The sequence below is a fragment of the Brienomyrus brachyistius genome, chromosome 16, assembly GCF_023856365.1.
Source record: "Brienomyrus brachyistius isolate T26 chromosome 16, BBRACH_0.4, whole genome shotgun sequence".
NCBI classification, from domain to species: Eukaryota; Metazoa; Chordata; class Actinopteri; order Osteoglossiformes; family Mormyridae; genus Brienomyrus; species Brienomyrus brachyistius.
Window position 1 is genome coordinate 9,655,630 of NC_064548.1, and position 15,039 is coordinate 9,670,668.

The 15,039-nt window shown below is 49.9% G+C and overlaps 1 protein-coding gene across 3 annotated transcripts in view; it reads right to left on the reverse strand.

Annotated features, from left to right (window-relative positions):
- LOC125709628 (galectin-3-like) overlaps nucleotides 1–15,039 on the reverse strand; it is a 62,505-nt gene that overhangs the window by 16,883 nt on the left and 30,583 nt on the right. Inside the window, exons 1-4 of one of the 3 annotated variants that reach the window (XM_048978263.1) lie at nucleotides 5,001–5,073; nucleotides 2,290–2,323; nucleotides 1,753–2,195; nucleotides 1,184–1,661 (exon numbers count right to left, since the gene is read on the reverse strand). The exons of 1 other annotated variant lie outside the window; for it this stretch is intronic. In XM_048978263.1, coding sequence (XP_048834220.1) covers nucleotides 1,632–1,661; nucleotides 1,753–2,195; nucleotides 2,290–2,308 — 492 coding nt within the window. In that variant the 5' untranslated portion in view covers nucleotides 2,309–2,323; nucleotides 5,001–5,073 and the 3' untranslated portion in view covers nucleotides 1,184–1,631. Of the gene's footprint in view, nucleotides 1–1,183; nucleotides 1,662–1,752; nucleotides 2,196–2,289; nucleotides 2,324–5,000; nucleotides 5,074–15,039 lie in introns of those variants that run through there. One more of the 3 variants, XM_048978267.1, reaches the window with a different exon arrangement.

Here is a 15,039-nt window from a genome sequence, read left to right on the forward strand (position 1 = left end):
GACTGTTGCTTGCCTAAGCTTCCTGAGCCTGGTCCACAGCATCATACCGCTGCTCGCCTAAGCTTCCTGAGCCTGGCCCACAGCATCACACTACTACTCGGCTAAGTTTCCTGAGCCTGGTCCACAGCATCACACCGCTGCTTGCCTAAGCTTCCTGAGCCTGGCCCACAGCATCACACCGCTGCTCACCTAAGCTTCCTGAGCCTGGCCCACAGTATTACACCACTGCTCGCCTAAGCTTCCTGAGCCTGGCCCACAGCATCACACCGCTGCTCGCCTAAGCTTCCTGAGCCTGGCCCACAGCATCACACCGCTGCTCACCTAAGCTTCCGGAGCCTGGCCCACAGTATTACACCACTGCTCGCCTAAGCTTCCTGAGCCTGGCCCACAGTATTACACCACTGCTCGCCTAAGCTTCCTGAGCCTGGTCCACAGCATCACACTGCTACTCGGCTAAGCTTCCTGAGCCTGGGCCAAAGCATCATACCGCTGCTCGGCTAAGCTTCCTGAGGCTGGTCCACAGCATCACACCGCTGCTCGGCTAAGCTTCCTGAGCCTGGTCCACAGCATCACACCGCTGCTCGGCTAAGCTTCCTGAGCCTGGTCCACAGCATCACACCGCTGCTCGGCTAAGCTTCCTGAAAAACAGACAAGAAACCAAGAAACACTGGGGAACAAAATGAATAAGTAAAAATAAACAGATGACACTGGTCTGAAGCCATCATTGAGCCCACACCTAGAGAGTTAACAGTTTCAGAACTACACACTCAACCCCCTAAGCTATGCAGCAGTTTGGGGCATAGGCAACACACTGGGGCTGAAAGACAAGAGACAGGGAAGTGGACAGGATGGACAGTGACATCTGCTAGCTAAATGGGGAGGAGACACAAAGGGCAGGGATGGACAGGTGCTGACCCTGACATGTAGTCATATGCATTAGGCTTATCTCACTAGTTGTGCTGGTGCTGCTAATTTTGAACATTTATAAAGTTTAAATATTGGCCGGCAATATCAGTATGTTAACTGATATATAATGCTTCTGAACATATTAATTGTTCCATCTTTATAAAGACAAAATGTAATACAAAATAATAATAGAAAAATGCACTGGTCAAGAATCATGAAAGAAATTAAAGTTTTATTTCTTGCTTTAAATATTTGATTAAAATGTCTCTGGATTCAGTTTAATTTTTTTCAAATACTCTTTATTCTCTCAGAATGAAAAAAATAATAATCACCAGTACAGCTTTTGTTTGAGGAAGACACATTAATCAAATAAAGTTGGTATAACATTTTTATTTTTATCTTCACAGCTGAACCCCTGATCAGCATTAAATGATGTTTAGCTGTTAATAACTGCAATGCCCTGATCACAATATGATAGCAGCCCCATAAATCACTATAGGTAAGACATTCAGTGGATCAGCCTGACACCAGTTTGACAACCAGTGCAGTAACATAGTTGCTTGTAAGTGACAAAAGACAGAACGGTAAAATTAATTTCTAGATTCATTAAGAGGCTTTGTAATAAATCAAAGAGGAAGTGTTAGAAATATTAAAAGCAGAAGATTTTCCGTGGATGATCCCTGAGTTAAGCAGCCTCATCTGTCCTCTTGAGTTCCTCTTACGGTCTAGTCTGAGTCGCTGCCACTTCCGGAATGCTACAGAAAAACACATCACATGACACATCACACACTGCCAGGGCTACTGCTGGTGCATTTTAATCCCTGTACGGTCGAATTCCCGATGTACCTTGCCATGTTTCTTATGACCATGGTGATGGTGACCATGATCGTGATGGTGCTCATGACATTGAGACTGATCGCAACCATGATCGTGATGGTGACCGAGACCAAAAAAGTCCCGAAGACCATGATGGTGCTTGTGTTCCCCTTGAGCAGGTGGGCCACAGGCTGGAACACCACCCGGTTGGTTTGGGTAATGAGGGTGACCTGGTGGTTGGATGGTCCCTGGGGGATACCCCCCTGGTCCAGGTGGAGGATAGGTCCCAGGTTGAAGCCCGGAACCAGGCGGAGGGTAGGATCCGGGTGCCAGATAGCTGCCTGGTGGGGCACCTGGATAGCCACCTGGTGGACCACCTGGATAGCCACCTGGTGGGCCACCTGGATAGCCACCTGGTGGGCCACCTGGATAGCCACCTGGATAGCCACCTGGTGGGCCACCTGGATAGCCACCTGCAGGATTGCAAAACAAGGTGAGTGGCAAAGAGGCTAATTTTCTTCTAAGGAAGAAAAAACACTACAATGACTGACAGCAATTAAGAATTACCTTGATTGTAACCAGACATGTTGAAATGTGAAAGCTGAAAAGGGGGAGAGAGAGAGCAGTCATTACCTTGCAAACATGACGGGCTTCTCTGACAGCACACAATAGGATGGCAGCAGTGAGTGACAGATAGTAGCCACTGCTAACCCTAGCCACTCCCTTTTCCTTCTTACCTGCTACCTCCCTTTTAATCCTTTGTATGTGTCTTTCTCCTAATCATGAAAATGTATCAGAAATTGGTCTCTGTCCTGTAACCTGTGATGCCCGGCTCGTACGCTCCTCGTGTGTGCCACGCCCCTTGATTACCCATGTGTGCCTCCCTGATCGTCTCCAGCTGTGTCCGATTACTTTGATCAGTCTTGTCCTATTTAAGTCCTAGTCTTGCTTGTCTCCCTTGTCCGTCATTGTGGTATGGTGTTGGTCATTCCCGTCTGGTGTTCCCTGATCCCAGTTCCCATAATAAACCCTTCGTTTTGCCCTGATTTCGCTCTGTTCACCGGTGATCGTGACATAACCAGTAGTAACCAGCAGCAGAGAATCAGAAAGGAGTCAAAAAGGAGAATATATTATCAGTTCTCAGCAAAGAATCTTGTGTGTGAAGGGAATAGCTGGAGTTTCTGTTTCAACACTGCCAATTGAAGTCAAACACGTCCCATTCTAAAATGTAGCTTGTGAGTGGTGCCCCTTTGTGGTCAATATAGAACACAGACCAGTTTGGCCTGTTCACAACTTCTACAAATATTATTGTCAGCTTAGACTCAGAATTGAAACCACTGCACTGTCTGTAGACAGCAAAATGCATCCATCCATCCATCCATTTTCCAAACCGCTTATCCAATTGGGTCGAGGGGGGTCTGGAGCCTATCCCGGAAGCAATGGGCATGAGGCAGGGAACAACCCAGGATGGGGGGCCAGCCCATGCACACATGCACACCTATGGGCAATTTAACAACTCCAGTTAGCCTCAGCATGTTTTTGGACTGTGGGGGGAAACCGGAATACCCGGAGGAAACCCCATGACGACATGGGGAGAACATGCAAACTCCACACACATGTGACCCAGGTGGAGACTCGAACCCGGGTCCCAGAGGTGTGAGACAACAGTGCTAACCACTACATCACCATGCCACCCCCAGCAAAATACAATAAATCTGAATTTATTTTTGTGAAACAAATCTGTCAAAGACTAGAAAGTAGTTTCAGTCAACGTGACCACAGAAAAGCAATCTTTAAACACTACACTGTACTCAATGTACATTGAGTGAGACATAACAACCTGGGGGACCAGACGAAGTGCGGCGGCTCAGAAGACACGTATGAAGAAGAAGATTTTGGACCCACAATTTCCCTTGCTCGGACGCGGGTCACCGGGGCCCCCCCCTGGAGCAAGGCCTGGGGGTGGGGCTCGATGGCGAGCGCCTGGTGGCCAGGCCTACACCCATGGGGCCTGGTCGGGCGCAGCCCGAACAAGGCACGTGGGTCCCCCCTCCAATGGGCTCACCACCCATGGGAGGGGCCATAGGGGTTGGGTGCGATGTGATCTGGGCGGCTGCCAAAGGCAGGGACCTTGGCGGTCCGATCCTCGGCTGCAGAAGCTAGCTCTAGGGACATGGAATGTCACCTCTCTGATGGGGAAGGAGCCTGAGCTGGTGCGCGAGGTTGTGAAGTTCCGGCTAGATATAATCGGACTCACCTCGACGCACAGCTTGGGCTCTGGAACCAGTCTCCTTGAGGGGGGTTGGACCCTTTTCCACTCTGGAGTTGCCCACGGGGAGAGGTGCCGAGCGGGCGTGGGCATACTTATTGCCCCCAGGGTGGGTGCCTGTACACCCAGCCTGTTCTGCTGGGGGACTTCAATGCTCACGTGGGCAATGACAGTGAGACCTGGAGGGGCGTGATTGGGAGGAACGGCCCCCCCGATCTGAACCTGAGCAGTGTTTTGTTATTGGACTTCTGTGCTCGTCACGGATTGTCCATAATGAACACCATGTTCAAGCATAAGGGTGTCCATATGTGCACGTGGCACCAGGACACTCTAGGCCGCAGTTCGATGATCGACTTTGTAGTCGTGTCGTCGGACTTGCGGCCGCATGTCTTGGACACTCGGGTGAAGAGAGGGGCGGAGCTGTCAACCGATTACTACCTGGTGGTTTCAACTCCTACCTCCGGCAGAACTTCTCCCATATCCCGGGGGAGGCGGGGGACATTGAGTCCGAATGGGCCATGTTCCGTGCCTCTATTGTGCAGGCGGCTGACCGGAGCTGCGGCTGTAAGGTGGTCGGTGCCTGTCGCAGCGGCAATCCTCGAACCCGCTGGTGGACACCGGTGGTAAAGGATGCCGTCAAGCTGAAGAAGGAGTCCTATCGAGCCTTTTTATCCTATCGACCCCGGGGAAGACCCAGGACATGCTGGAGAGACTATGTCTCTCGGCTGGCCTGGGAACGCCTTGGGATCCCCCCAGAGGAGCTGGATGAAGTGGCCGGGGAGAGGGAAGTCTGGGTCTCCCTGCTGAGACTGCTGCCCCCGCGACCCGACCCCGGATTAAGCGGAAGATGATGGATGGATGGATGGATAACAGCCAAGCCAGGTACACAGTGATGCAAATCAGCCCACATTAGAAATGATTGTTAAAGAAGCCAGTTTCTCCTTTAAAGTCAGCAGCACACTGAGCTCTGGGTAGATACACAGTGAGTCGGCAGAGACGGTGTACTTACAGCCTGCTAGCAGAGTGTGTCCTCGCAGATTCTTCGGGGTCGGAAAGTCTCTGGTATTTATGAGTGTGGTGACACTCCTGGCCACACCCACATTCCTCCTACGTGTTTCCATGACTACAGGCGTTATTTTATTCACTTGTCATTGGTAAGGTTATCAATATGATTATTATTGTGTGGGTTTTCTGTTCTTCTTCTTGTTGCTATTTGTCTGTTTAGCAGATGCTTTTATCGGACAGTGACTTTGAAACCTGTCATGTCACACAGGGTGATGTTTCTCTAAACAAAAGCAAATTCACTAACGTCATTAAAATTTGCACATGTGCCTCTGGTACAGTATAGATTTCCTCCTGGCAACCTCAACAACTTCTCTACGAAAAAGAAAGACACAATACAGCAGAAATACATTATAAATCACTATGACCCTGTACTGGATAAGCAGTTAAGGAAGATGGAGGGGTGGATCTTATAATTTTGGGTGACTAAGATGAATTGGGATTTTGCAGAGTTCATACTGCTTATTGCTGCATATTACTGCAGATTCATCAGTGTATCTTCTATAACATCTCATCCAGTACAGGGTCACCATTAGCCTGATGCCTGTCCCAGGAAGCACAGGGCATACGGTCATACACTGATAAAGATCTTGTTTAGCTTCTGTGTTCTTTATACAGAGCCGTCGTTTAGCTGGTGCAACCGGTGTAGCCACTACAGGCCCCGCCTTCCAGGGGGCCACGTCCAAAAATACTTTCTTATTTTTGGTCAATTTTAGCGCTGAAACAGTACATGTATTCAACATCATTTATGGTTCGGAATATGTTGATTGATACAGATAAAATCTAATTTCACAAGTAGATGTTGAACATGGAAACATGTTAACTGTGGCTGTGAGTTGCTTATGGCTAAGGCTGGTTTTATAGTTTGTCATAATTGGCAATTTGGGAACATTTTGGTTTCCCAATAAAATACACTTTTGTGGAAGAAAAGTAATCTTGATGTTACTGTGCTTAGTAATTATAGGCCAATGTAACCTTTCGTTTGTTGGTTGAATAATTGAGAAAGTTGTGTCGATCCAGTTAAGTGATTATCTTAACAGTAATAATCTCCATGAAGTGTTTGGCTTCATGTTAGGCTTTGGGGCAGTTGTACTGTATGCTGTAGTACTGAAACCGGCTCTTCTTAAAGCCATAAATGATTTATGGCTAAACAGACTCAGGTAACCTCCCCATTCTTGTTCTTCTAGATCTCAGTGCTGCCTTTGATACGGTAGACCAGGAGATTCTGTTGAACCAGTTGCAAACTTATGTCGACCTCTCTGGTATGGCCTTTGACTGATTCAGATCCTATCTAAGTGGGCGTGAATATTGTGCTGCACTTGATACCTACAGCATGTCAAAAACCATCAAGCTATTACAGGGATCAATCAAGCTATTGCAAGGATCAATTTTTGGTCTTGTATTATTTAACCTTTACATGCTACCGCATTCGAGTATAATAAATAAATATACAATCAGCTTTAATCAGTATGCAGATGACACACAGCAATCTGTCTCTACCTTCTGATACTCATGGGTCTATCCACTACCTGCTTGAATGTACAGATGACAAAAACTCATTTATATCACAAAACTTTCTGCAACTGAAAAAGGAAAAACAGGGATGCTTGTTAGTGACAATGAAGTACACAGGAAGGATATACTGATGTACTTAGAATCGATGTATCTGAAAGGCAAACAAAAGCTAGAAACCTATGAGTCCTTTTCAATGGTGATCTTAGCTTCAACAGCCATATCAGCAATGTCTGCAAAACAGCATCCTATTGGAATCATTAGGTCTGATCACTGGGGGCTATAGCACAGAGTATGTTAGTCCCGATGCCAATCTTCTTTCAATTTTTTTTTTAAAAAGGTTAAGCCCCAGGTAAACTTGACTTAACCCCAGATCTTTTCAATAGTTAGTTTGCTGCAGGGCAGTTTCTATCACCTCTGTAATATCACCAAAGTCCGGAGTATGCTGTCACGTTGAATGTGAAAAAGTGATACATGCACAAGTATAATAAATTACTGTAATGCATTCTGGTCTATCTAAGAAATCTATATAATCTCTATATAGCGGGTTGAAAATGCCACTGGCAAAGTGTTAACATGCACCAGGCACAGGGATCACATCACACCTACTCTTACTGTAAATGCCTTCACTAGTTTTCTGTAGTTGCACATGCTGATTGTCCCGAGTTTGACGCATCCCTGGGACAGCAAGGGAGCTGCTTGTGTTACTCTTCTTTAAGCAGTTACAGTCTTCATTGTATGATATTGCCAGTTTAATTGAAAGCACAGTTTCAAGTTTCATGGTCCCCAAAATGTAATTTAAACAAAATACACACACATTGATGGAATGAAAACTGCTTTCTCTGCACAAGAGCAGCTTCATTCTCTGATGGTGCCTTTATTTCAATGTGCATTCAATCAACAGCACCCACAAAATTAGGAATGCTGGACATTGCTGCAAATTGCATTGTAATGTTTGTCTGTAGATTCACATTAGGGAAACTTAATATACTATCTTGACAGTTGGCTAATACCAACCACAACTTGAGGAATAATGGGCTGTGATATCCCTGATCTGTCAGCTAGTTTGCATTTGCAGGTTCCTGTAGCTAAAAATCCAAGTGTTGTCCGTACTTAAAGAACAGGAATTGCATGATTTTGCAGTGTAGGTCATTCAAGAGCCTGGGCCAGTTCATCAAAATCGATCTTGCCAGTTTAAGACAGCTGATGCAGTTTAAGACAGCTCAAGTCACAAATCATCAGTGGAAAAATAATCAATCTCGAAATACCCATTCCTTTCAAATTTGACTACAGGCAACATCCTCTAACAAATCTAAATACAGTATGCCATAATGATGCTGTGTGTGAGACTGGACAGGATCTGTCATGCTCCCATTTTGCCAGCAGAGGTCACTGTTGGCCATGCTGTTTTCTCCCTGAGTCTATTACTCACACCTACTCTGGTTTGATCCTCATTGGTCCTTGTATATAAGTGTCTGCTTGTCTTGTCCTCCTCAGTCTGGTCATTGTTGTCATCTGTGTGGTTACCCATGTTTGTTATATCTACCAACTAATAGATGCAGCTTATTGTATATGTAATGTTAACTTAAAATTTTAACAAAAGTATACCTCAAACAATGAAACTATTTATCCCCTTACTTTCTGTCACAATGTCATCGGTGCTGGACAGAGAAAAAGCCACAGGAGTCCACAAGTCAAGGTAAAACACGGGACTTATTGGGGCATGGTCACACATTTCATTCAATATCATAAACAATTCATGCCAAATAAATTATTTCTTACTGTATATATTTGTTTTGACATTAAACTCATCTTAATCTTAGGGTACTTTGTAAATATGTCAGATTTATGTGAAGTTTGTAATTTGACATAAAAGTATAGACATTGCAAAATTCAGTTTGGAACACCTGCAGAAACATTATAAAAGTACATATTGAGCAATGGTGGCACTTTGTTTTGATCCCAGATATATGATCAACAAAGTCTTGGCAACATGAAGATGACTAAATGGTGTAGTTGCAACATGGTTGGATAAATAAATAAGAACAACCTAACTCATGTGACTATTTCTGGCAACTTTCATGTCTATGCATGAGCCGTTCACACCTGGCCACATCCCTTCCTCACCCTTTTTGACGCTGATGGGGATGTATCTAGATTGCGTTTCACCGTTGCATTGTTCATCAGATTACCATGTGAATGCGATTTGAATACGCGGATATGCGGCTATTTATAATGCAAATATCGATCTTCAGGTGAGGGTGGCACTACATGCCCCCGATGCAGGTAAAACAAAGAAAGGCGACACAATTTACATTTTTGCCAATTTAACCTAATTTTAAAAACTTAAATACTTCTGACAATTGACATTTTGAAAAGAAGACAGATTATGGATTTAGTCAGTGTTTTTTTTTTCATGTTTCTACAATAAGATTTCAGCGAGTTATAACCTGAAATACACAAGAAAGATACACGGCATCGCCGATGATGCCGCCAACTCCAGAGGTTTAAGGGCAAACACAAAGCACTAGGAACATATGACATTAATGACCAGGCTGGGGAAAGACTCACAAGGAAGCACCGGACAACACCACCTAGAGGGAAATAAGAGCAAGAACATCGACGGGGCAACGGAAACAGCACCAACATGCAGAACAGGCACATAGTCAGCAACCATGACACCAGCTGACAAACCACGGGGAATGCAGACACACACAGGGGCACCAAAGACAGAAACACAGGTACCAAGGAAACCAAAAGGAAAAGACAACCAGGGGACAGACCAACAGGAGGGACAAATCCACCAGGGGGCACAAAACCAGGGGAAAAACCCATGGGAGGAACCAAAGCAGTGGGGAGCACACAAACTAGGGGAGAAGGGATCAGGAGGCAACAGAAGCGGAACAGACAGACGCGGAGCAAACACAGGGGGCACGCTGACAGGGGAAACAGAACCAGGGGGAGTGAAGAGTGGGGGAGTCGGAAGGATCTTAAGCGGGCATGAGGTAGGAACAGGAGGGACCCCAAACGACTGCAAGGTGGGAGCAGGAGGGACAGCTGGAGGAGGTGTGAAGGAAGACAGAAGGGTTGCCAGAGGAAGCGAGGAGGGAGTCGGAGCTGCAGCAGGCGACTGCGCAGCAACAGCCAGTGGAGGCGCAGGCGACCGACTAGCCGTCGCAGGAGAGGCCACAGGCGACCGACGAGCAGTCGCAGGAGGAGCAGCAGGCAACTGACGAGCAGTCACAGGAGGGGCCACAGGTGACCGACAAGCCAGAGAAAGGGGTGCCGCAGGTGACCATAGGGGCAGGGTGGGCAGGGCCCTCACCTGGTGTAGGTGTCTCTTTCGTCTCTGTGAAATGGAAAGACGACTCTTGGTCTTCTGCGTTGGAGCTGGGGCAGCGGTGTCTGTCCAGAGGATGTCCCCAGGGAGGCCCCAGAGGATCCCACTCTAACTCTTCCTCCTCCTCCAACAAGGAAAGAGGCCAGGAGGTCAGGAGGGCTAGGTTCTCTGGGGCTTGAATGGGTTCCTCCAGGACTGAGACAGGAGACATGGGTGTTGGGATAGGATCAGAAAGGGGAGTCAGCGCTTCTGGGGTGGACATGAAGGGGAGAAGGAGCATGGGAGTCTCTTGGGCAGGAGCCATGGGGAGAAGGAGCACGGGAGTCTCTTGGAAAGGCACGGCTGGGGGGTGTGCCGCTGGGACAGGCACGGCAGGGAGACGAGCCTTGGGAACAGGCGCGATGGAGACTTCGGGTGCCAACTTGGAAGAAGCAATGAAGATTTTGAGCACCGACTGAGCAAACACCGGGCTCCACCCGATTCGTCACAGGGGAAAGAGCAGAGACCACAGAAGACTCCAGAAGGACTCCCGGTATATCCTCTCGTCTGCGGTCTCTCTGCTTTTTTCTCCGACGTACTGCCATTACTGGGGCTTTTACAAATTCCAGCAGCTCGATTGGCAGGGAATGGTGCAACCCACATTCTAAGGTTGCTTGCCGGATCATTTCCCCTGTGACCTAGCTTCTCATCTGGGTCAACTTGCTCTGCGCCTCTTCCGCGAGGTGTGGATCTTCAGAAGGCGACCGGGACAGCAGGGCTCCAGCAGCTGGGTCCTCCTTTACGTCAGGCTGCCAGAGCCAATAGACCACCTCATCCACCAACTGCAGGTAGTCCTCTTCTGTGAGCCGAGGTGTCTTTTCCCTGAGTCTGATAATTCTGTCATGATTTCAGGACAGGGGAATAGGCGCGGGAGTCCACAGGTCAGGGTAAAACAAGGGATTTATTGAGGGCAAACACACTCCAGAACACACAGCACTAGGAATGTATGACATTAATGACCAGACTGGGGAAAGACTCACAAGAAAGCATTTAAATACACAGAATCAATTAGACAAGACTAGAGGTAGCTGGTAGTCAGGAGGATTACACTCGAGGTAACCGAGGGGATGTGGCACACTGGAGAAACGTCACGATCAGCCTTATATAGAACAGGGCAGTTAGGTAAAATATTTTAATGTCTGTCAACTATCCATCCATCCATCCATCATCTCCCGCTTAATCCGAAGTCGGGTCGCGGGGGCAGCAGCCTCAGCAGGGAGACCCAGACTTCCCTCTCCCCGGCCACTTCGTCTAGCTCTTCTGGGGGGACCCCGAGGTGTTCCCAGGCCAGCCGAGAGACATAGTCTCTCCAGCGTGTCCTGGATCTTCCCCGGGGCCTCCTCCCAGTGGGACATGCCCGGAATACCTCCCCAGGGAGGCGTCCCGGAGGCATCCTGATCAGATGCCCGAGCCACCTCATCTGGCTCCTCTCGATGCGGAGGAGCAGCGGCTCTACTCTGAGTCCCTCCCGAATGACTGAGCTCCTCACCCTATCTCTAAGGGAGAGCCCAGCCACCCTGCGGAGGAAACTCATTTCGGCCGCTTGTACTCGCGATCTCGTTCTTTCGGTCACTACCCAAAGCTCATGACCATAGGTGAGGGTAGGAACGTAGATCGACTGGTAAATCGAGAGCTTCGCCTTTTGGCTCAGCTTTCTCTTCACCATGACAGACCGATGCAGCGCCCGCATGACTGCTGACGCCGCACCGATCCGCCTGTCAATCTCCCGCTCCATCGTTCCCCCACTTGTGAACAAGATCCCGAGATACTTAAACTCCTCCACTTGGGGGAGGACCCCATCCCCAACCCGGAGAGAGCACTCTACCCTTTTCCGGCTGAGAACCATGGTCTCGGATTTGGAGGTGCTGATTCTCATCCCAGCCGCTTCGCACTCGGCTGCGAACTGCTCCAGTGAGAGCTGAAGGTCACGGCTCGATGAGGCCAACAGAACCACATCATCCGCAAAAAGCAGAGACCTAATCCTGAGGTCACCGAACCGGACACCCTCAACGCCCTGGCTGCGCCTAGAAATTCTGTCCATAAAAACTATGAACAGAATCGGTGACAAAGGGCAGCCCTGACGGAGTCCAACCCTCACCGGAAACGAGTCCGACTTATTGCCGCCCATGCGGACCAAACTCTGGCACCGGTCATACAGGGACCGAACCGCCCTTAAAAGGGAGCCCGGTACCCCATACTCCCGGAGCACTCCCCACAGGACCCCACGAGGGACACGGTCGAATGCCTTTTCCAAGTCCACAAAACACATGTAGACTGGTCGGGCAAACTCCCATGAACCCTCCAGAACCCTGCTGAGAGTATAGAGCTGGTCCACTGTTCCACGGCCAGGGCGAAAACCACACTGCTCCTCCTGAATCCGAGGTTCAACAATCCGGTGGACCCTCCTCTCCAAGACCCCCGAATAGACCTTACCAGGGAGGCTGAGGAGTGTGATCCCCCTGTAGTTGGAGCACACCCTCCGGTCCCCCTTCTTAAAGAGGGGGACCACCACCCCGGTCTGCCAGTCCAGAGGTACTGCCCCCGATGTCCACGCGATGCTGCAGATGCGTGTCAACCAGGACAGCCCCGCAGCATCCAGAGCCTTCAGGAACTCGTCGGCGAATCTCGTCCACCCCCGGGCCCCGGCCACCGAGGAGCTTTTTGACCACCTCAGTGACCTCCACCCCCGAGATAGGCGAGTCCACCCCCAAGTCCCCACACTCTGCTTCCATATTGGAAGGCGTGTCGGTGGGATTGAGGAGGTCTTCAAAGTACTCCCTCCACCGACCCAAAACGTCCCGAGCTGAGGTCAGCAGTGCACCATCCCCACCATAAATAGTGTTGATGCTGCACCGCTTTCCCGCCCGGAGCCGCCGGATGGTGGACCAGAATCTCCTCGAAGCCGTCCGGAAGTCGTTCTCCATGGCCTCACCAAACTCCTCCCACACCCGAGTTTTTGCCTCAGCGACCGCCAAAGCCGCATTCCGCTTGGCCTGCCGGTAGCCGTCAGCTGCGTCTGGAGTCCCACAGGCCAGAAAGGCCCGATAAGACTCCTTCTTCAGCTTGACGGCATCCCTTACCACCGGTGTCCACCAGCGGGTTCGGGGATTACCGCCGCGACAGGCACCGACCACCTTGCGGCCGCAGCTCCGGTCAGCCGCCTCCACAATGGAGGCACGGAACATGGCCCATTCGGACTCAATGTCCCCCGCCTCCCCCGGGATATGGGAGAAGTTCTGCTGGAGGTAGGAGTTGAAACTCTCCCTGACAGGGGATTCCGCCAGACGTTCCCAGCAGACCCTCACTATACGCTTGGGCCTGCCAGGCCTGGCCGGCTTCCTCCCCCACCAGCGGAGCCAACCCACCACCAGGTAGTGATCGGTTGACAGCTCCGCCCCTCTCTTCACCCGAGTGTCCAAAACATGCGGCCGCAAGTCCGACGACACGACTACAAAGTCGATCATCGAACTGCGGCCTAGGGTGTCCTGGTGCCAAGTGCACATATGGACACCCTTATGCTTGAACATGGTGTTCATTATGGACAGTCCGTGACGAGCACAGAAGTCCAATAACAAAACACCGCTCGGGTTCAGATCGGGGGGGCCGTTCCTCCCAATCACGCCCCTCCAGGTCTCACTGTCGCTGCCCACGTGAGCATTGAAGTCCCCCAGCAGAACAAGGGAGTCCCCAGGAGGAGCGCTCTCCAACACCCCTTCCAAGGACTCCAAAAAGGGTGGGTATTCCGAACTGCTGTTTGGCGCATAAGCGCAAACAACAGTCAGGACCCGTCCCCCCACCCGAAGGCGGAGGGAGGCTACCCTCTCGTCCACTGCGGTAAACCCCAATGTACAGGCGCCCAGCCTGGGGGCAATAAGTATGCCCACGCCTGCTCGGCGCCTCTCCCCGCGGGCAACTCCAGAGTGGAAAAGGGTCCAACCCCCCTCAAGGAGACTGGTTCCAGAGCCCAAGCCGTGCGTCGAGGTGAGTCCGACTATATCTAGCCGGAACTTCACAACCTCGCGCACCAGCTCAGGCTCTTTCCCCATCAGAGAGGTGACATTCCATGTCCCTAGAGCTAGCTTCTGCAGCCGAGGATCGGACCGCCAAGGTCCCCGCCTTTGGCCGCCGCCCAGATCACCTCGCACCCGACCCCTATGGCCCCTCCCATGGGTGGTGAGCCCATTGGAGGGGGGACCCACGTGCCTTGTTCGGGCTGCGCCCGACCAGGCCCCATGGGTGTAGGCCTGGCCACCAGGCGCTCGCCATCGAGCCCCACCCCCAGGCCTGGCTCCAGGGGGGGGCCCCGGTGACCCGCGTCCGGGCAAGGGAAACCGTGAATCCAAGATTTTTCTCATCATAAGGGGTTTTTGAGCCGTGGGTGACCCTACCAGGGGCATAAAGCCCCAGACAACATAGCTCCTGGGATCATTGTAACACGCAAACCCCTCCACCACGATAAGGTGTCGGCTCCAGGAGGGGTGTCTGTCAACTATATACACATAAAAAGGAATAAAAAATAACCCTGCTCGCAACGTTTTGGTGATAACCAAAAAATCAACATTAGAACAATCTAAAAGGGATGTTCACTTTCAATATCGGGTTTAGTTGTAATTCCAGATATGTTAGTATGAGATCTTCTGTATGCCAGTCATTTCAAACAGTTTCCACTATATATTAAATAATTCAGAGGCTGGAGAGACAACATGTATCAGGAGACAGTGAGTGGTGTTGTTTCAGCAAGCATGTTAGACCCTGTAGGGTCCAGCCTAGGCAGGTCTTCATAGCTGTTAGTCCATCAGGGGGTCCTAGCCTCACTGACTTTATTGGGGTTATCAGCTGTGGACAGTCTGACCCAGTCAGCAGGGGTGGATGGCCTTCCTTAATTGAAGCGAAAGGGGGTTTTCAGGTGTCTTTGCTTCCTATGAAGAGCCATCACTGGATAAGTATGTGGGGCAAGACGGGTCTTTAGCAGTGAAAGCTTTGTGTATATAAAAGGTCTGACTGGGATGGCTTGCAGGTGACACAGAGAAAGACACCATGGACTCTTGAATGATGCATAGATATTACCTTAATAAACAAAGCATCAGGTTCTCTG